The sequence below is a fragment of the Triticum aestivum genome, chromosome 2D (genome assembly GCF_018294505.1).
Source record: "Triticum aestivum cultivar Chinese Spring chromosome 2D, IWGSC CS RefSeq v2.1, whole genome shotgun sequence".
NCBI lineage: Eukaryota > Viridiplantae > Streptophyta > Magnoliopsida > Poales > Poaceae > Triticum > Triticum aestivum.
Genome location: NC_057799.1, coordinates 589946240 through 589969091, shown reverse-complemented (window position 1 = coordinate 589969091; position 22852 = coordinate 589946240). Strand labels below are relative to the sequence as shown.

The 22852-nt window shown below is 42.3% G+C and overlaps 1 protein-coding gene and 1 pseudogene across 1 annotated transcript; one reads left to right on the top strand and one right to left on the bottom strand.

The window, feature by feature from the left end:
• Window positions 1-16248: 16248 nt before the first annotated feature.
• Window positions 16249-17440, bottom strand: LOC123055995 (APETALA2-like protein 1; annotated as a pseudogene).
• Window positions 17441-17578: 138 nt separating this feature from the next.
• On the top strand, window positions 17579-22370 carry LOC123050207 (receptor-like serine/threonine-protein kinase SD1-8). Its single transcript, XM_044473032.1, has 7 exons — window positions 17579-18905; window positions 19264-19374; window positions 20103-20227; window positions 20437-20653; window positions 21383-21530; window positions 21601-21733; window positions 21895-22370. Exons 1-7 carry the CDS (start codon window positions 17579-17581, stop codon window positions 22204-22206), a joined length of 2373 nt encoding a protein of 790 aa, XP_044328967.1. The 3' UTR covers window positions 22207-22370.
• The last annotated feature ends 482 nt before the right edge of the window (window positions 22371-22852 follow it).

Genomic DNA, 22852 nt, shown 5'->3' with positions numbered 1-22852 from the left:
ATACACCCAAGGTGATGGTTTATTGAATCTCGATCATAGTGATACACATATTCATAATATTGATGCCAAAAGATGTAAAGTTGATAATGATAGTGCAACTTGTTTGTGGCACTGCCGTTTAGGTCATATTGGTGTAAAGCGCATGAAGAAACTGCATGCAGATGGGCTTTTGGAATCACTTGATTATGAATCATTTGATACTTGTGAACCATGCCTCATGGGCAAGATGGCTAAGACTTCGTTCTCCGGAACAATGGAGCGAGCAACTGACTTATTGGAAATAATACATACCGATGTATGCGGTCCGATGAGTGTTGAGGCTCGCGGCGGGTATCATCATTTTCTAACCTTCACAGATGATTTGAGCAGATATGGGTATATCTACTTAATGAAACATAAGTATGAAACATTTGAAAAGTTTAAAGAATTTCAGAGTGAAGTGGAGAATCATCATAACAAGAAAATAAAGTTTCTACGATCTGATCGCGGAGGCGAATACTTGAGTTACGAGTTTGGCCTTCATTTAAAACAATGTGGAATAGTTTCACTACTCATGCCACCTGGAACACCACAGCGAAATGGTGTGTCTGAACGTCGTAACCGTACTTTATTAAATATGGTGCAATCTATGATGCCTCTTACCGATTTACCACTATCGTTTTGGGGTTATGCATGAGAGACAGCTACATTCACGTTAAATAGGGCATGGTCAAAAAATCCGTTGAGACGACACCGCATGAACTGTGGTTTAGCAAGAAACCTAAGCTGTCGTTTCTTAAAGTTTTGGGTTGCAATGCTTATGTGACAAAGTTTCAGCCTGATAAGCTCAAACCCAAATCGAAGAAGTGTGTCTTCATAGGATACCCAAAAGAAACTGTTGGGTACACCTTCTATCACAGATCCGAAGGCAAGATCTTTGTTGGTAAGAGTGGATCCTTTCTAGAGAAGGAGTTTATCTCAAAAGAAGTGAGTGGGAGGAAAGTAGAACTTGATGAGGTAATTGTACCTTCTATCGAATTGGAAAGTAGCTCATCACTGAAATCAGTTCTAGTGATGCCTACACCAATTAGTGAGGAAGTTAATGATGACGATCATGAAACTTCAGATCAAGTTACTACCGAACCTCGTAAGTCAACCAGAGTACGATCCGCACCAGAGTGGTACGGCAATCCTGTTCTGGAAGTCATGTTGCTAAGACCAAGATGAACCTACGAACTATAAGGAAGCAATGATGAGCCCAGATTCCGACAGATGGCTTGAGGTCATGAAATCTGAGATAGAATCCATGTATGAGAACAAAGTGTGGACTTTGGTGGACTTGCCCGATGATCGGCAAGCCATTGAGAATAAATGGATTTTCAAGAGGAAGACGGGCGCTGATAGTAGTGTTACTATCTACAAATCTCGACTTGTCAAAAAGGGTTTTTGACAAATTAAAGATGTTGACTACGATGAGATTTTCTCACTCGTATCGATGCTTAAAGTCTGTCTGAATCATGTTAGCAATTGCCACATTTTATGAAATCTAACAAATGGATATCAAAACTGCATTCCTTAATGGATTTATTAAAGAAGAGTTGTATATGATACAACCAGAAGGTTTTGTCAATCCTAAAGGTGCTAACAAAATGGACAAGCTCCAGCGATCCATCTATGGACTGGTGCAAGCATCTCGGAGTTGGAATATACGCTTTGATAAGTTGATCAAAGCATATAGTTTTATACAGACTTGCGGTGAAGCCTGTATTTACAAGAAAGTGAGTGGGAGCACTACAACCTTTCTGATAAGTATATGTGAATGACATATTGTTGATCGGAAATGATGTAAAATTTTCTGTAAAGCATAAAGGAGTGTTTGAAAGGAGTTTTTCAAAGAAAGAACTCGGTGAAGCTGCTTACATATTGGGAATCAAGATCTATAGAGATAGATTAAGATGCTTGATAAGTTTTTTCAATGAGTACATACCTTGACAAGATTTTGAAGTAGTTCAAAATGAAACAGTCAAAGAAGGAGTTCTTGCCTGTATTGCAAGGTGTAAAGTTGAGTAAGACTCAAAACACGACCACGGCAGAAAATAGAAAGAGAATGAAAGTCATCCCTATGCCTCAGCCATAGGTTCTATAAAGTATGCTATGCTGTGTACCAAACCTATTGTGTACCTTGCCATGAGTTTGGCAAGGGGGTACGATATTGATCCAGGAGTGGATCACTTGACAACGGTCAAAATTATCCTTAGAAGACTAAGGAGATATTTCTCGGTTATGGAGGTGATAAAGAGTTCATCGGAAAGAGTTACGTCGATGCAAGCTTTGACACCGATCTGGACGACTCTGTGTCTCGATCTAGATACATATTGAAAGTGGGAGCAATTAGCTAGAGTAGCTCCGTGTAGAGCATTGTAGACATCGAAATTTGCAAAATACATACGGCTCTGAATATGGCAGACCCGTTGACTAAACTTCTCTCAAGCAAAAACATGATCACACCTTAGTACTCTTTGGGTGTTAATCACATAGAGATGTGAACTAGATTATTGACTCTAGTAAACCCTTTGGGTGTTAGTCACATGGAGATGTGAACTAATCACATGAAGATGTGAACTATTGGTGTTAAATCACATGACGATGTGAACTAATCACATGAAGATGTGAACTATTGGTGTTAAATCACATGACGATGTGAACTAGATTATTGACTCTAGTGCAAGTGGGAGACTGAAGGAAATATGCCCTAGAGGCAATAATAAAGTTGTTATTTATATTTTTATATCATGATAAATGTTTATTATTCATGTTAGAATTGTATTAACCGGAAACTTAGTACATGTGTGAATACATAGACAAAACAGAGTGTCCCTAGTATGCCTCTACTTGACTAGCTCGTTAATCAAAGATGGTTAAGTTCCTGACCATAGACATGTGTTGTCATTTGATCAACGGGATCACATCATTAGAGAATGATGTGATGCTCTAATGATGTGATGGACAAGACCCATCCGTTAGCTTAGCATAATGATCGTTTAGTTTTATTGCTATTGCTTTCATCATGACTTATACATGTTCCTCTGACTATGATATTATGCAACTCCCGAATACCGGAGGAACACCTTGTGTGCTATCAAACATCACAACGTAACTGGGTGATTATAAAGATACTCTACTGGTGTCTCCGAAGGTGTTTGTTGGGTTGGCATAGATCAAGATTAGGATTGGTCACTCCGTGTATCGCAGAGGTATCTCTGGGCCCTCTCGGTAATGCACATCACTATAAGCCTTGCAAGCAATGTGAGTAATGAGTTAGTTACGGGATGATTCATTACGGAACGAGTAAAGAGACTTGCTGGTAACGAGATTGAACTAGGTATGATGATACCGACGATCGAATCTCGGGCAAGTAACATACCGATGACAAAGGGAATAACGTATGTTGTTATGCGGTTTGACCGATAAAGATCTTCGTAGAATATGTAGGAGCCAATATGAGCATCCCGGTTCGGCTATTGGTTATTGACCAGAGATGTGTCTCGGTCATGTCTACATAGTTCTCGAACCCGTAGGGTCCGCACGCTTAACATTCGATGACGATTTGTATTATGAGTTTATGTGATTTGATGACCAAAGGTTGTTCGGAGTCCCGGATGAGATCACGGACATGACGAGGAGTCTCGAAATGGTCGAGAGGTAAAGATTGATATATTGTAAGGTAGTATTCGAACACCGGAAGGGCTACGGAGTGTATCGGGTACATACCGGAGTACCGGAGGGGTTACCGGAACCCCCGGGGGAAGATATGGGCCTTATGGGCCATAGGAGGGAGTCTAACCAGCCCACAAGGGGCTGGTGTGCCCCCCACAAGGGAGGAGGCCGAATTGGACTTGGGAAGGGGGCGCCACCCCCCTTTCCTTCTCCTACTCCCTCTCCTGCCCCTTTTCCCCCTCCGGTAGAAGGAAAAATGGGTGGGGCCAAATCCTACTAGGAATGGAATCCTAGTAGGACGCCCCTCTCCCTGGCGCGCCCCTTGTTGGTCGGCCTCCTCCTCCCCTCGTTTATATATGGGGGCAGGGGCACCCCAAAGGCACAACAGACAATCTCTTAGCCGTGTGCGTTTCCCCCCTCCACAGTTACACACCTCGGTTATATCGTCGTAGTGCTTAGGCGAAGCCCTGCGCTGGTGACTTCATCATCACCGTCGCCATGCCATCGTGCAGGCGGAACTCTCCCTCGGCCTCAACTGGATCAAGAGCTTGAGGGACGTCATCAAGCTGAACGTGTGCTGAAAGCGGAGGTGCCGTACGTTCGGTACTTGGATTGGTTGGATCATGAAGACGTTCGACTACATCAACCACGTTACTAAACGCTTCCGCTTTCGGTCTACGAGGGTACGTGAACACACTCTCCCCGCTCGTTGCTATGCTTTTCGTAGATAGATCTTGCGTGATCGTAGGAAATTTTTGAAATACTACGTTCCCCAACATGATTCACCCTCCCATGTCCTGCCAGTGCAGGTCATCACCATGGATGACCAGGAGCTATTTGGCATGGTCGGGAAGAGGAGCCCCACGCCGCTGCCTTGCTCTTCCATAGAAACGGGCCCTCTCCAACAGCCACCACCGGATCTGGTCTGTCACTGCCGTTCATGCCTCCGGCGACCTCAACCATCGCTGGATCGAACCACTGCTGCCATTGACAACACGCGTGAGATCGAGATTTTTGTTTTGTTTTTGAAAGTAATAGTAGTAGCGCCGGGTATAAGACCCGCTACAAATAATTAGTAGTAGCGCGGGTGGCACCCGCGCTACTACTAATTATTTGTAGCGGGTCTTACTACTAACAGACGTAGTAGTAGCGCGGGTGGCACCAGCGCTACTACTACAAGTTAGCTATAGCGCCGTAGTAGTAGCGCGGGCACCCGCGCTACTACTAGCTATTTATCCCGTGCTACTACTAGGCTTTTCCCTAGTAGTGTTCGGCTACATAGCGCGTACCGGGTCACAACCAAAAAAGGGGCAATATGCATAGTTTTTATATGCCTGGTGACAAAAGATTGCATTTTCATGCCTTGCCAGACATGCAATCCGAGCCTCCACACTCAATTTGTCGTCGCTACATTTGCCTCCTTCTCCGCCATCTGGGCCGCCTCCTTGTCCGCTGCTGCCTTCTCCTCTGCTTTCAACTCTTCCTTCCGCCGCTTCAACATCTTGAAACGGATGGCTTGCACAATCATTCTTGCGTCATTTGGTTCCGGTTTATGGGAAAAAGGGCAAGAACTAGGTGGAAAGAGGTGGGATGAAAGAGAAGAGTGGGGATTTTGCCGCGGTAATAGCGCGGCCAGCTATAAAAGCACGGGCTCTGCCTCAATTTTAGGTGGGCCGGGGGTGTCGGAGTCCTACGTTGTTCGGGTTCGGAGTCCCGCAAAGCCCCCCTCGTTCGGTTTCGATTTGCGGGGAAATTGTGGTCCGGAGAGCTCTGCAGACCGATGGGGTCGGCGCTGATGACTTGCAGACGTAAACGGGCGGTTTGGGGGTCGGCTTGGAGATGCCCTTATAACAGAAAAAACATATAAGTTTAGTATCGTATATGCATGGCGTAAACGTAGATTTATTTCCCTTAGTTCATCGCGTTGAAAACTAAATTATAGCTACAAAAATATTGGAAGACTGCATGGTATAATTCTATACAAACCTCGTATGAAATATACCCATCACAATTGTCTTTAGGTACCTCGTATTCAAGTTTTGAGTAGCTAGTATATTCAATCTTCAAAGACAAATGAAATTGATGAAGTCGTGTCATAGCCTTGAACATCACATAAAGTAAAAGTAAATGGCAATTCTTTAGAAGGAAAAAAAACATGGGAATTAATGACTAGAAGAGTCTAGAACATATGCGAAGTGTCTGTGATGAGGTTTGTGCATATTTATGCACTGTAAATCATAAATTAAGAAAAAAGGCATGATAATTTAGTTAGAAGATTTTTTTGGGGATGATTTTAGTATGGAAGATTATAGAACAAAGAGGAGGCCTTAATTTTTGCGGTTTGTGCATATTGTGCGCTCGAAATCACAAAGTAAAAAAAAAGGGATTCATTTAGGAGACTCTTTTGGATAATAAAAGTGAAAGATTGTAGAACAAATGAGAAGTGCTTGTGTTTTGGTGTTTGGGAATTGTGATTAAACTCAACCATGGAATTTTCTAGATAATACACATGGCAAAATTCAGTGGAGTAAATATGATATCCAACGGCCAATAGTGTTCAAATTTTCCACCTCTGTACTGTCAGATTGGCTTCATACAATGTTGATATTCAAAGTAATTTGTTCAACATATATTTATATAAATATAATGTGACAATAACTTCAAATATTAGATGTCAGAATCTTTGGAAAAAATACATTAGGCGCTGGATATTGACGGGCAGTGCAGGATCCCATAATGGTTTGGTCGTAAACTGGGTATTCAAGTCTGGTCCTCTGTTTTTCTTTTGCAAAAGAAAAAAAAGTTTAGTCTTTCATTTTACTTTTTAGTTGAAATGGGATGAGATGGGAGAAAACTTTAGTTCTTTTTTTAGAACAGAAGTAATTTTTTTTCATACTCATAACTATTACAGATACACTTATTTGAATCTAAGATCCAAAAACGAACTTGATTACTAGTAAAGGTTTCTGAAAGAGTCTTGAGTCGCCCATCCAAATATGAAAAGCTTTGAGCGATTAACGTACTTGGATCAATGAGTATCCCCTAGACGTGCAGACCATCGAATCACAATATCTTCACCATGGCGTATACGAAATATTTCAACCCCAGATAGAATCAAACCAACAAAAGAAGCTTGACACAATAACATAAACTCATCATATTTGAATAATCAGATCTGCGAGGACATAAAACTCTCTAGCTTCATGGCACCGTAAAAAAGAACGAGACTAACTTTATTTTGACAAAGCCACGATCACACTAAACACTGGCAAAGAACATATAACTCTTAAAGATTCAAGGTCCCCTCACCTTTGAGAACCAAAATGACAGCCGTAGGCGAGGGCACCAAATTTTCACTAGGGACGGTGGTGGCTGTTGCGGTTCTTTGAGGAACTCTCGACCCTCTTGTGATATTTGCGTTCGATACATACAACTTCTTCCAAAGACCTAGACCCATAAAAACCGGCATTTCCTATTTGGTGCTTCACACGGCCGTTATAGGTCATTTTGCAAAAGGGCGCACACCCCCTCCTGCGAGCTGGTCCGACCCATCAATCTTTTTTCTTCTTCTGATTTTTAACCCGCCAAAACTGTGAGCGTGGTGGGATACGAATCAACGACTTCCTAGTTCAGAGTTTGCCGCAAGAACCAACCAGCCTCTCTCAATTGATGTGATTAATTACCTCCTTTTCATTCATTTCTTTTTTTTCTTGTTCTTTTTTTTGAAAAGTATTGTTTGGAATTTTCATTTTCATTTTCCGTTTTGTTTTGCTAAATGTGCAAACTCCTTTCAATTTTGCATACTTGTTTAAAATGGATGAAGTTTTTTCAAATACATGAACTTTTTTAAAAAGACATGAACTTTTCCATATCATTGAACTTACTTTCAAAATCGATGACTTTTTTCAAAGTCAATTAACTTTTTTAAAATTCATGCACATTTTCCAAATTCGATATATCTTTGCAAAATTGATAAGAATTTTCGAATCCTTGAACTTTGTTTTACCAAAATCCTTGAACTTATTTCAAATTCATGATTTTTTCTCAATTTATGATTTCTTTTTATATTTGTAAACATTTTGCAAATCTGCAAGCATTTTTTAAATCCATGAATTTTTCCAAAAAGTTGTACCATTTTTTAAAAGTCAACTGTCAAAGGTCAAACATGTAGGTGAACCATGAAGAAGTTTTTTAAGTCGAACAACAGAGAAGCGATCCGACCTATTCTCTTGACGAGTGGCTGATCGCTCGTGTAGATGGTCTGGCCAGCACGCGCTGCGAAGGAAGCGGGCGTGCACCCCCCGCTCCCGTTCTGGGCCAGCCCATGTGTGGCCGGGACGCTGCCTGTTATTTGTTTTTGCGGATGTTTTCTTTTTCTTTTCTTTTCCTTTTTTTCAATAATTCGGGATATCAAAAGATCCTAAATTTCAGAAAAGTTGCTAATTTTGAATAAAACAATCATGATTTAAAAAAATCATGATTTCCAAAAAGATGCTCGGTAATTCAAAAATTGTTCATGAATTTGCCAAAAAATGTTCACAATTTTAAAAAATGATCATGAATTTAAAACAATGTTCATGATTTCAAAAAAATGATCGTGAAATTGAAAAATGTTCACAAAATAAGTAAATAATGATTACAGAAAAAAGCTCGGGAATTCAAAACTGTTTACGAATTTGTAAAAAAATGTTCACAAACTTAAAGAATGTTCGTAATTTAATAAATTCAAATAAATGTTCGCTAATTTGAAAAATGTTCACGAATTTAGAAAAAAATGTTCACGATTCAAAAAATGTTTGCTAATTCTAGAAAATGTTCACGAATTTGAGAGAAAATGTTCATGATTTTGAAAAAGTAGTCTTTAATTTAAAAATGTTCATTATTTCAAAAACAAATGTCCATTATTTGAAAAACATTTTCATGACTTAAGAGAATGTTCACAAATTTCTAAAAAAAAATTCATGATTTAAAAGAAATGTTCATGTGTTTTTATAAAATGTTCACAGTTTCAAGAATATGTTCATGATTTAAGAGTAACGATTTAGTAAAAATAAAACCAGGGTTTTGGAAAAAATGTTCATCATTAAAAAAATACCATTTTAGGAACAAATCGCGAATTAATACATTTTCGGAAATTGGAAAACAAGAATAAAAAAGAAAACATAAAAGTAAAGAAAAATGAAAAGAAAAACATAAAAACCCGGTTGAGGGAAGGTTCTAGAACCTTCCCAAAACCAGTTGGGGTTAAACCCCGAAATGGGCCGGCCCATAGAAACAGCAGCGGGCGAGGGGGGGTACGCGCCACGGCGCTCGCGGGCGCGGTATGCGCCGTATAGGATCTCCGAGTGCAACATGTGCTGTCTAGGAGCTCCCAAATAAAATGGGCTGCGCTAGTTTAAGTTGGGCTGGAAAACTAAGCTGAGAAAGTGGATACACGTACCTCAGTCGCACAGAGAAGTTCTTTGTTGCCGGTTTGGGAAACTTCTATAGACCCAGTCGGTCCGGTTCTAGAAGCTTTTGGGCAGTTTGTTTCTTTTTTTTTCTATGTGTTTTTCTTATCAGATTATTCTTTAGTTTCCTTTTAAATTTTTTGGAATTCACATCAAATATTTCAATAAACATTTAACATTTTCATTATATGCTTACTTTCTTTTGATACAAGTTGCATATTTCTCAAATACATGATGAACATTTTTTCAGATACATATTTGATTTTTTACAAATAAATTTGAAGCATTGTATAATAAATATTTAGTATTTTTTTCAAAGGTATGCAACAGTTGTTTCGAAAATATATGAACATTTTTATATTGTATATTTTGTTTTTATAAAATGTCACGAATGTATTCGTGGAAAGCATGAAAATTTCTTAAATGTCTCAAACAATTCTTTGAACCGTGTGAAACATTTTTATTTCAAAGATGTGAACATGTTTTTACATTGTACATTCATTTTTCTAAAATGTGACCAACATATTTTCGAAATACTTGAATTTTTTATAATACCATGAGTTTTTCAAAGTTACGGAAACATATTTTTACATTGTTTGAAAATGCCAGAAACATTTTCCCCAAATGTCATGAAACATTTTTCTTTATGTTATCAATGTTTTCTAAAAATTGCGTTAAGAAATTGTTTTCACTGCATGATTTAATTTGCGATGAATAGTTTTAAATATTCACTAGTTTAATATCTTAATACATGTATATAATATTACGAAATATAAACAATAATAAAAAAATGAAAAAGTAAGTAACTAACTAACTAATGAAGAAGCACGCTTCTGGGCCGTCCGAGAAGCTCGTCGCTTGAGATGAGGGGTTGCCCGCGCTCGCTGCGAGTCAGATGAAGCCCCTCTCGTGATTGTCCGCGTCTGTGGGAAGGTCCTAGTTGAGAGCACCCGTACCAAGACGTATTACGTCTCGCCTATAGGGCGGTGTTATTAGGGTAGCACAGTACTCTAGCATTTGTTTGACTGATTTTTCACTGTTTTACATTGGATTCAGTTGATTTTTTGGGTTTATTCGATTTTCTTTTTCTTTTTCTTCGGTTTTCTTCCTTCATGCTTTCATCGGTTTTCACTTTGTTCCATGATTTTCTCTGGTTATTTATTTATTTTTATTTATGTCGACACATGTACTTTTTCAACACACAATGTAAATGTTTGGCATACATAAAGATTTTTTGTATTTTAACATATTATCAAATATTCCCTCCGTCCCATAATATAAGAACGTTTTTACACTAGTGAAGTGTCAAAAACGCACTTATATTATGGGACATAGGGAGTATATGTTATTCATGTCTACATTTTAATACATTAATACCATTTTTTACATGTTTACCAATTTTATATAATGTGAATAACATTTTTTAAATATATATTTTAAAGTCTTTTTCCCTGTTATATATTATTTAAGTCTACTTGTTCTCATACGTGTTGTACATTTTTCGTACACACATGAACTTTATTTGTATACATGTCTAACATCTTCCAAATACATGATATTTTGAATATATATTTTTGAAGTTTATGTTTTTCATATACATTGTACATTTTTCATATGCATAAAGAACATTTATTAATATACTACAAACCTTTTTCAAATCAAATGATTAATGTTTTTTTTCAGATACATGTTTCATGTCTGCTATTTTTATACACATCGATAATTTTGTATACATCCAAAAAAATTATTCTGTGTTCGTTTAACATTTTTCAAATACATGTTTAACCTATTTTTCAAATATATGCTTTTGTATGTTTTTGAATATGTTTTAATTATCTTTCAAATATGCTTTGAAATATTTTGTTTCAAAAGCAATCAACATTTTGTAAAAGTTGCACAAACATGTTTTTAACACTGCCTAAACATTTTTTTTTCAAAAATTAAATAATTCTTTGTGGAATATATGTATCCATTTTAGAAAAAAAAGACTAAAAGTAAAAAAGAATAAAATAAAAATAGATAAAAAGTGAAATTAGACCGAAATAGTGAGAAAATGCACAAACCTGCTACTGGGTTGACCCACTAGGGGTAGGTTTCCGTCTTACTATAAGCGAGGTATAGCTGCGACGGCCAAGACCTCCTAGGGAAAACATCCACCCCAGTCGCATAGTGGGCCGACCCGATTTGGATGGTTTTTTCATTCATTTTGGTCACATAACGTGCTACTGCTATAAGAGACTCGGCCGACTGGTTTGGTAGCAGTTACGAGCTAGGGTTTATTTTGGTCACACAACCGGCTTATGCAGAAATTTTGAAAAAATATTTCAGATTTTCATTTTGTCGACGAATCCAGAGAAATGTTACTGAATTTCAACAAAAATATTTTGGATTTAAAATTTTAGAAAAATGTTCATGAGTTTGAAGAATGTTACTAATTAATATTTAAAATGTCCACAATATCAAGAGATTTGGTTTTATAAAAAATGCCAAATTTTGTAATGAAATATTCTTGAATTTATGAGAAATGTTCATTAAATGGGAAAATAAGTAAATAATGCAAAAAAGAAATAAAAGAAGGGAAAATAAATGAAGAAAAAATGAGGTGAGCCATGGGGTGTCGTAGTGGGCCCATCCACTTACTGTTGGCGTAGGGGTGGGGGTGAGGAAGGGAACCGGATCCTCTAACATCCTCAAGGGATGTCATGTAAGCTACAGTAACCGTGACATCCCTTCTTCACATCCATATGGTTAAGCCTAAAATGATTATAATTAATTTACAAATTACAAATCTACTGTATACATTTACAAATATTACATACAAACAAAATTATGGTGCAATAAAATTAATTTTTGATTTATTTTTGTACATGCTACAGTAAATCCGCACAGTTGTTGCTACAGTAACCCTGATATCCCTTCTTCGCTTTACACACGCATTTCGCTGTAGCTTCGTGACATCCCTTGAGGATGTTAGAGGATCCGCTTCCGTGAGGAAGTGGGTGCACATTGGCTCAACACCCATTGCCCCATGAGCGAAATAGGAATAGTTTCACTGAAATTTGTTCTTATCAGCGCAGGGATCTACATGTCGCGGGCTCCACCAGCCAGATTGACGTGATGCTACTGAATGTAAAGCACCACTGACGAACGTCGTTAATGGGTGCCGCCGATGCATTACGTGTTGGATAGCAAATTCGGTACCGTATCGCCATGAGTCCACATGCTGCCACAAGGAATGACTAGGGAAAATAGGCGCGCTGCCACCCTGATCAAAACCGCAACTACTGCTAAATGATGGGGGTGTTGGAGGAGCGAGAGCCCTCACTGGTAGCCCCTTGGCACCGGCTAGAAGCAACACCGTGGGCTAATACTCATATCATCTCCGCCCCACTTGGAACCCAACCCTCTAAGGCCTGCCATGCCCTCTATCTGTGGGAAGTCCCAGTGTCGCCAATGACGTGGGGTTTGCCCCGATGTGAAAGCGCACCTAGGCTCCTAACTATGTTCTGGCATTTATGATGAGAAATTAAGGGGAATAGTGAGATTGATAAAACTATGTGCAAATTTTAGTTCCATGTATGAAGGTCGTCAAGCATCAATGACCCACCAAAAGTGAAAATACTCAATAGGACTACGAGGGTTGTTTTTTTAGCCTTTATTTTCTGTTCTTGAGTTATAGCCAGAGAGCTAGGATTGTGGTTAGCGAAGTGCTTGCTCATATCATGGTATAAACATACAGCCTACCAATCCACCAAAAAGACCAATGTCATAGGCCGAAATTCTTATTTTCTTAAAACTTATCAAAATGCTCCTTTTAGGAGACCGGACTGTCCGAACCATTTAGGACGGATCGTACTGCTGAGCACTTTGGGCTGGCGTGGGCAAAGCTCCTACTAGATTGTCCGAGAAAAGAAGTCAGGCGTGTTCAGGGTCACTCAACATCACATCGGAGTCCAGGAATTTCATCCAGGTCGATCAGCCTTGAGTAAGAAATAAAGGCCAGTTTGCTGAACCATCCAGGTCAGGAGTAGCGACCAAGTGAAGTCGTGGGGTGATTAACAGGTCGGACCATCCATGCATGTTGTTCAGGGCTGCCCGGGATTGTTCGATCTCGAGTCATACCATTTGGCTTTTGGGTCGAGCCCGCTGTGCACTGGCTTGGACATGTTTTTGACGGTGAGTTATTTACATGGTCGGACCGTCCTTGCTTGTAATTCAGTCCAAAAAACAGATAGTTCTCCTCTACTTATAAACGACACCATACCACTTTGGGATAGGGTTGCCACTTTCAGCCTCTTATTCCAAACCTGAGATATTTCATCCCCACCTCTCCCAAGCTCAAATCCATTGATTCTTGGAGAGTTTGGTGAGATATTTGCGGAAGGAGCTAACCCTAGCCAAGCTCCAAGATTCCCCTATCCTTTGACCAATCACTTTCATGAGTTGAGGAAGCTTCAAGCTTTATCCATCAATCTTGTTATACACTTGGAGGTCGAAGACCCTTAGGACGTAGGAGTCTCTAATGAGGATCCAAGTTTTTGGATTCCTTCTAGTTTGTGAAGGTTTGGAAGCCATGCCAAGGTCGTCCATTAGTGATTGAGCTCCTACTTTGCAATGGAGGCTTAAAGAGATGAAGGTGAGCCTTTGTGGCGTCGGAAAACCTTTGGTACCTCTCAAACAGTGACCCGCTTCACTCCAAGGAAGTGAACATTGGGACACATCTCTTCTCTCCGAATACCCCGTTTATTCCTATACGACTTCTTTTGCTTTGTGTTATTTACCTTGTTGTTATATTATATCATCATATAGGGTGTACTCAATGTAATTTCATTTAGGTGAACTTATTTATTCGTAAAACCAAAATTGCAAAGTAAAATAGTAAGTTTTGTGGAGACCTATTCACCCCCTCCCCTCTAGGTCGTAATCTCAATCAATGGTGGCGGCAAGAGGAGGAGATACAGAAAAGGAGGCTCTCGTGCCGGTGGCCTAGACGTGCCACCCGAGTCACCTTGAGAGACAAGTGCAATCCTGATTTTTCCCTTTATGGTGAACTATGATAATATGTTTTGTTATATTCACCAAACCCGGCTTGAAAAAAAAACCTGAAAGCCTATGAGGAACACTGAAATTAAGTGCATCCTTTGAGGTCAGCAAGCCTTGGAATTTGATGCTAAATTTGTACATAGAATGCAACCTTACAAATCACACAACACTGGATTGCAACGTGCGGTGCAATTACTTCCCTTGATATATGTGTACACTATCTTCTTTAAACCACTGCAATAGGTCAACAGATTACTCCCCACTGCATTGTTGATAGTTATATCAAGCTTACATTCAATTTGTACATAAAATGCAACCTTATGTCTATATCAAGAGAAGTAATTGCATCTCATAGTTATATACATTTTAAATATATGTCACTATGATCATTTTTCGAGCTAAAACCACTGCTTTGATGGAGGAGAGCTTGTCTTTTGACCAACGGGATAACCATGGTCAATAGATGCTTCTACGTCTCTCATGGTGGGTACTATCATAGTGAAGGATATATTTTTTTTTGAATACGCACGAGTGTGCGTACTATATTATAAAGAGAGAAAATGAGGTAAAGAGCCCCTTCACGTTAGTGTTACAAACTATATGTACATGAACACCAACACCACCATCTACCCTAAACTATCACTAACTACTCGGTCTAGCCCACCCTTCCACATCACGGAAGAAGTTGTTCATGTCACCTTTTAGTAGTCCCGCTTGCTTTCATGCACGCCCTTCCACCCTAAACTATCACTAACTACTCGGTCTAGCCCACCCTTCCACATCATAGTGAAGGATATTATCTTAGTTACTACTACTACCTACCCACTCCATAGTGTCATTGCCTAGTATGTTAATTAGTGCCACTTTATTTATTCATATGTGGAATCTCAATGGGAAGTTGTGTACGAGATCCATTTGCCATTAAATTTCCTCATTCGATGAGTTATGGCATGATATCATATTAACACCGGTATCTTTTCTATTTCTTCAACTACGGTGCCACATCATCTACATGCATGGAACTTGCTATGAGACCTACTCCAAATTTAGGATATTACAACTTTGTTCAACTCACCAAGAGCCTTTCCTTTTCACTGTGATTGAAACACTATAGGCTCCAAGCCTCCAACAACCACGACTTCCAAGCTTAGAATGACAAACAGGAATAATCTATTAGCAAGAATGGAATTCTTTAATCACTCCAAGGAGAGTATTCAACCAATGACGAAATAAGAATCGAGACAAAAGTATGTGCTTAGAGCCTTAAAACTGACAAGGACTCTCGCGAATCCACTTGAACTGGACTGGGATCACAGGATGACCAATTAACCTCTTCAAAGGTTTGAACGAGAGTACTTCAGTTACATCACGTTGAAACTTACCTCGCCGGAATCCTTGGTATTCCAGTAGCAGTAGCGATCGATGACACAGCACTGCATTTTACTGGAGTAATAGCCATATCACTTAGGTCTAGTCTAATGACTCTAGAACGATGCACACTTACATTGTTCTTGAACCACTCGTTTGAGATGGAGTAGTTTTCTTGGCTCCATGATTGCCCCATCATATGCATCCCCTGTCACATCAACAACTGAAGGAAATCAACTGAGACTGCACCTTCCTGGAAAATTGGCTTTCTGTTGAACGGCGGAAAGTATTTGTTTGGATTTTACTGGTTTCCGGTCCATATGCGGGAAGTTTCCCTTCTTCTAATAGTGAAATTGCAGTGCTACTGCCTCTTGACCAGCTCCATAGTAAGCTTGCTTCCATCTCTATCAAGTACTCTCTTTACAAACGTCTTATATTTTACAGAGGTAGTAGTGCGTATTATTAGAACATCTCCAATAAATGATGTATATTTTGGTGCTTCAAACCGATGATGTAAAAAATTACATCACCAAAAAATACTTTTTACATCTCCGAAAAAGGTTTAACTCCAACTGATGGTTCAAAACGGAGATGTAAAAGAGCAACTCCAACAGATGGTCCAAAACGAAGATGTAAAATTCTGAAAAATGACCAACTACTACTTCATCTCAACATAGTTCATACATCAAATTCAAACATAGTTCAAACATAGATGACATAAATTTAAACTAGCAGAACTACTCGTCGTCCGAGGGCATCCAGTACGACTCTTCGGAGTCATCCGAGAGCCCCCAGAACTCCTCGTCCTCCTCCGACAATAACTCGATGGGGATCGCCGTCGAGGGGCCGGCCTCGTCCTCCTTCTTCACCTTCTCCTTCTTCTTCTCCTCGGCATCATGCTTTCAGTAGAACTCCTGCTCGGTCTGGACGTACTCGGGATGCTTCTGCGCAAACCGAGCCATCGCCGCCTCTCGCTCTCGCCGGGAGTGACGACAACCGCCGGTCTCTTCTTCTTCTTCGCCGCCATCTCCTCCATCCGGATGCCCTGCGGTACGAGCCACTCCGCCACCGCCCGGGTCTCGATCTCCAGGAAGTTGAGATCCGTCTTCGGCCGTACGGCACGCCACACAGCCACGTCGTAGGCACGCGCGGCCTCGTCGGCAGTAGGATACGTGCCAAGCCACCAACGCCGCCCGGCGTCGGAGAACTCCACTCCGAAGTTCCCGGAGGGCTTCGCCCTCACGCCGAAGAAACCCGACTTGCCCTTTGGCGTCTTCTTCGGTGCCATTGGGTGGCTGCGGTGGCTGGAGCGAGTCGGGGAGGCGGCGGGTGGAGAGAGGTCGGGGCGACGGCCGAGCGGGGAGCGGGCGGCGGCGTGCGGCGCGTGGCGGAGGCGGACGGGGCAGGGCGGCGGCATGCGGTGCGGGCGTGCGGAGGCCGGAGCGGAGGCGGACGGGGCGAGGCGGGGCTGAGGCGGACGGGGTCGGGGCGGCGCTGTGCGACGACTGCCCGATCCGCCCGTACGACGGCGGGCGGCGGCCCAGGTGGGGTGGAATCGGCGGTGGGGCGGCATCGGGGAGCTGCAGCGGGGCGGCGGTGGGCGGGAGGAAGGGGGGGGGGGTTGGTTGAACTCAAGGACGGTTGGGCGTTGGAGCGCCGCCGCGGTTTTTACATCTCCTGGCTTTGGAGATCTAAATTTGCATCGCGAGGTGTTCTATTTTACATCTCCGGAAAACGGAGATGTAATTTTTTTTGCATATGAACCATTTGTTGGAGAGCTGTTTTTTGTTTCAGAAGTCCAAATGTTGATTATTTTTACATATGGACCGCCTATCGAAGATGTTCTTACTTATACCAACTAAATTGGCCAAAGTAACTAACATGTTATATTTTCGATGAAAACTGTTATGTTTTCGGTCCAAGCCGAGTACCAACTTCAGTGCATGACCATCCTCTCAATTCGACTGTATATATTCCATGGCCCATGCATGAGCTCTACTGTGCAAGGCCAGTGCAAAGCAATGAGGGCAACCAGCCAACTTCTGGTACACCTCCTACTGCAGCTGCTCTTGATCACTCTCTTCCTCCTTTCGGTCCAAACCCCCGCCGCCTCCGGTGTCCGTGACAGGTTCGAGAAGGGCCAGAACCTCACCGACGGCGACACGCTCGTCTCGCCGGACGGCTCCTTCACCCTGGGGTTCTTCTCTCCCGGGGCGTCCACCAAGAGGTACCTCGGCATATGGTTCTCCGTGTCCAACGACACCGTCTGCTGGGTCGCCAACCGCGACCAGCCTCTGCCCGACAAGTCCGGCATGCTGGTGTTCGACGACCTGAGCAGCCTCGTCCTGGTCGACGGCTCTCGCCGGACGGCGTGGTCACCGAACTTCATGGCCGCCTCCGCCGCGGTGGTCCAGCTTCTCGACTCCGGCAACCTGGTCGTGCACAATGGCAGCAGCAACGCCGCCCTGTGGCAGTCGTTCGACCACCCGTCGGACACCTTGCTGCCCGACATGAAGCTGGGCAAGGACCTCTGGACCGGAGCCGAGTGGCAGCTCACGGCGTGGCGCTCCGCCGACGACCCGTCTCCGGGGGACTACCGCCGCACGCTGGAGACCAAGGGGCTACCGGACATCGTCCTGTGGCAAGGAGACGTCAAGAGGTACCGTACGGGCCCGTGGAACGGGCTCTACTTCAACGGCGTCCCGGAGGTGACGGCGTACGCGGACAAGTACACGCTGCGGGCGACGACGAGCCCGTGGGAGGTAACCTACGGGTACACCGCCAAGCCCGGCGCGCCGCTGACCCGCGTCGTGGTGAACTACACCGGCGACGTGGAGCGGCTGATGTGGGACGCGGGCACCCGGGCGTGGACGCCCTTGTTCAAGGGGCCGAGGGACCAGTGCGACACCTACGCGCGGTGCGGACCGTTCGGCCTCTGCGACCCCGAGGCGGCGTCGTCGGGGTTCTGCGGCTGCGTCGTGGGGTTCAGCCGCCCCGCCGCCGGGACCCCGTCGCAGTCGGCTCAGGAGGTGAACGAGACCGCGGCGGGCGGGTGCCGACGAGACGCGGACCTGGACTGTGCCGGCGGGGCGACGACGGACGGCTTCGCGGTGGTGCGGCGCGTGAAGCTTCCTGACACGCAGAACGCGTCGGTGGACATGCACGTCACCCTAGAGGAGTGCAGGGCGAGGTGCTTCGCCGACTGCTCGTGCCTGGCCTATGCCGCGGCCGATATCCGGGGAGGCGGCGACGGCACCGGCTGCGTCATGTGGGCGGATGCCATCGTCGATCTACGTCTCGTCGACAGGGGGCAAGATCTCTACCTGAGGTTGTCAAAATCAGAATTCGGTATGTACAGATTATCCAACCACCTACCGTTGCCATGCACCTTTCTTCTTTGTCTTGACACAAATTGACTCAATTTTTTGAGAGGCAAATTGACTTGATTTACACCTACTGGACCCAAAAAGAGTTTCTATATTTTTAGTTCATGTTTGAACTGGTTGCTGTCATAACAGATGACCAGAGAGAGTTTCCTACTCTGCTTGTTGACTCGATTTACACATGCATGTAAATCAAGTCACAGTCATACACCTTGACAAAAATATTGACTCGATTTATACATGCATGTTGAAAAAAAAAAGAGTTTTGATTTTTAGTTGATGCATGTTTGAACTCACAGTTCACCGTTTTGCTGCCATAACAGATGACCAGAAAGAGTTTCCTACTCTACTTATTGTCGCACCTGTAGCTTCTGGTGTCATTGTTCTTCTGGTCGTCTCTCTGATTTGGTGGAGACGGAAACGCAGAATCATAGGTAATTTCTACTCTGATGGGATGGCTCACTGTTACTGTTATTTCACATGGAGAAAAGGAAAAAAAATGCAAGATAATTGCACTGGTTTAAACTTAAACATGATTTCATATTTTGAAAAAAAATCAAAAATTACAGTGGGTGACATATAAAACGCTTTGAATTTTCTAGACTAGATTTAAAGTATATTCATGATTTCTTTGATTTTTTTGGTCATTTTGGCAAGGGAAAAATATCCCCATTTCTAGAATTTTAACACTCAAGTCCATAACCTCGTTAAGAGCTTTTTTTAGGGAACAGAGATACAATGTTATTAGGGATACAAACCGGGCTAGAGATATGTGGCAAACCAAATATGCCCGCCCTCAGAGAGGGAGGTCACAAACTTAACTAGCGCATGCGCATCCCTAACATGTTCTTGCCGTTCAGACTATGGAACAATTTCTCTTAGAACAGTTGCATAGGCTGCCATGAAACTTCTGGCAGGGCCTGAATTTCTCCAAGTCTTGGTCTAGTGAACTTAGCCACTGCTAGATTAGTCTCGTAAAAATCCTTTTTTTTTTATCCCATGTAATTTGTTTTCTTTTGTCAGTGATTGTTCAATGGAGATCCAACAACTCACTATTAATCGTGACTTGATTTTCTTAGATCTCATACCACTGATGCCTTGCCAGACTTATACATGTTGTAACACAATTTCGAGCATAATAATCAATATGTTCTTGTTGCAGGTGCTATCCCTCAGAATCCTGCTATGGCCGTTCCTTCAGTTAATCTAAGCATTATAAAGGATGTCACTGGAAACTTCTCTGAAAGTAACATTATAGGCCAGGGAGGATTTAGTATCATTTACAAGGTAAGTTCTTTTTTCTACTAAAGAGATATGAGCAAAACCTCGTGTATAAGTGTGATGTGGGGTTTGTGATGTGTGTGGGTCTATCTTGTACTGTTCGAGAAACTCATGCATGGCATGACTATATCCTTCACATGATTTTTCATATATGGAAGCATCCATTGCAAACTCTACAGCTCAATTCTTATCATCTAAAATTTCAAAATCAACAGGGGCTACTGCCTGAAGGAAGAATGGTCGCTGTCAAGAGGCTTAAACAGTCAGCACTAACCACGAAAGGCAAGAAGGATTTCGGGAGAGAAGTGGAAGTGATGGCCGGGCTCCGGCATGGCAATCTTGTTCGTCTCCTTGCTTACTGTAACGAAGGCAAGGAGAGAATACTCATCTATGAACATATGCAGAACAAGAGCCTGAACGTCTACATATTCGGTACACACTGCTACAAGAACTTGAGAATTTTCTCAAACTTATCATGAAAACTAGACCGTCTAATTCTGGTGTGTGTACCATGTCTCAAGTTTTATTAATCTTCTGTCTACATGCATGCACCTCCTAAGTCCACTCTTCCCTTATCCCCGAATTGTCCCCCTGACTTATTAGCTTGACTCACTTACCCTCTCAAATTATATTTGAGCGCACCTAACACCATAAGCTATCACATCCAAGATATTTTTTCGGTCATGGGGTCAGTATATACGTGTCATTTGGTTACAAAATACAGCTATCTATGCAAAAATAATAATAATTAAGTAGGTCCGTTAGGTCAGAAGTTGCCGTAGCATTTTTTCTTCAAATGGTTACTCTTATGTACTTCATGTTCAACTAACATATATGATTTTCTCCGGACTTTTGAAAATCTTTTTACAAAAAAATTCATCTCAAAAATATTTAAAGGGTGATGTGCTCTAGGATGGACAGTCAGGGTTTAAGTGAGCTAGAAACAACTAGAGAGTTAAGTGTGTGCAATTAGGGGAGTAAAATGAACTTCTACCTTTTCAAATGCATTATTTATGAATATTATCATAGTAGCCGTGTAGGTATCTAATAACACATATTTGGCACTCACAGGTATACCTAAACTACGTGCTTTACTGAACTGGGCAAGAAGGTTGGAGTTACTGCATGGCATCGCGCATGGTGTTGCGTACCTACATGGAGGATCGGGTGAGAGTGTAATCCACCGGGACCTCAAGCCTGGGAACATTCTCCTAGATGATGAGTGGAAGCCTAAAATTGCCGACTTTGGCACCGCTAAGTTGTTTGTCGTCGACCAGGCGGGGCCTGATCAAACAATTGTAGTTTCACCGTAAGTAGTCAAATATATATGCATCTTCACCACCAGATATATACCTAACATTGTTGAGTTGTTTAAAAAGGGGATACGCAGCTCCAGAGTATGCACGGAGAGGGGATATGACGCTGAAGTGTGATGTCTATAGCTTCGGAGTTGTACTCCTCGAGACGCTCAGCGGGGAAAGGAATGGTGGCTTGCAGAGGCTCCTTTCTCATGTAAGCTCAGATACTTAAGGAATTCATATTTATTCGCAAACTAAGGCATGAGCATCCATGTACAATATATATTGATGTTGGTGTTCCGGCACTCAGTCTTATTTTAATATTTCTCTTCATGAGATGAAGCAAGACATAACTTGGCAAAATCTTTTTGGCAGGCATGGGAACTGTGGAAGCAGAACAGGACTGCGGAGCTTCTTGACACCGCAGTGGTGCCACTCGCCAAATCCGAGCCTGAGCTATTGTCTGAGTTAAAACGATGCATCCAAATTGGGCTCCTCTGCGTCCAGGAGACGCCATGCGAAAGGCCAACCATGTCCACAGTTGTCGCTATGCTGACTAGCACGGCATCGCAAATCGATCGGCCGAGAAGGCCGGTGCTGGATAGCGGAGGAGTTGTGCAACCTTCGAATTCGTCACTTGGGCTTGAGACGGATCTTTTGAGCCCCACTACTATTGATTTGACGTAAATTTCTATTGGGTGCGACTAGTTGTTGCTGCAGCCTCGCTTGCAGGCGATTTACTAAAGGCTCGGTTTGTGTTTGTAAAATTAGGTTCAAAAGTGGTCCCTCAAAAAAATTTGTTCAACTTTGAAAAAAGGTGGGTGAAGCAAACACTAAAATGGGGGGTGGAAATTGGTTGGGCAATCGTGATTATGAGAATCCAGCGCAGTGTAAAACGTAGTCTAAGTTGCATATAGGAGTTGTCTTTGTTCATGTGGTTATTCTTGAGTACACGCAGTTACTTACTGTACTATATGTAGACATGGATTTGTCTGTCAGTCTTTCTTTTTTTGGCAGGTAACGGGCAAAGGTGCTTTCCTTTCTTTCCTCACAACTAATCCCCTGCAGCCCATTCATCCAGTGAATCCTATCCAGGTCCTCTTTGACTGTCAAGTTTTTTCGGCGAGCGAGCAAAAATAACCCCGGCGCAAGCAGCGCGAGCACGTTGCCATGCAGCCATCTGTCGACCCAGAACTTTGCGCGAGCTCCATACCAATGAATATTTGAGTGCCAGGAGAGAATAGATTTTTTTTCGAGGGTAAAGGAAGTTTTATTGCAAATTCACAGAGTTACAGTCGAGAGGCCACACATCCTCAATACAAGGAGGAACTGA

Excerpts from the sequence above, each read along its gene's own strand:
- LOC123050207 (XM_044473032.1), top strand. The coding sequence starts at position 17,579 with ATGAGGGCAACCAGCCAACTTCTGGTACACCTCCTACTGCAGCTGCTC. Across the intron at positions 18,906-19,263 it reads GTTGTCAAAATCAGAATTCG|ATGACCAGAAAGAGTTTCCT; the intron begins GTATGTACAGAT and ends CTGCCATAACAG. Across the intron at positions 21,734-21,894 it reads TGCAGAGGCTCCTTTCTCAT|GCATGGGAACTGTGGAAGCA; the intron begins GTAAGCTCAGAT and ends TCTTTTTGGCAG.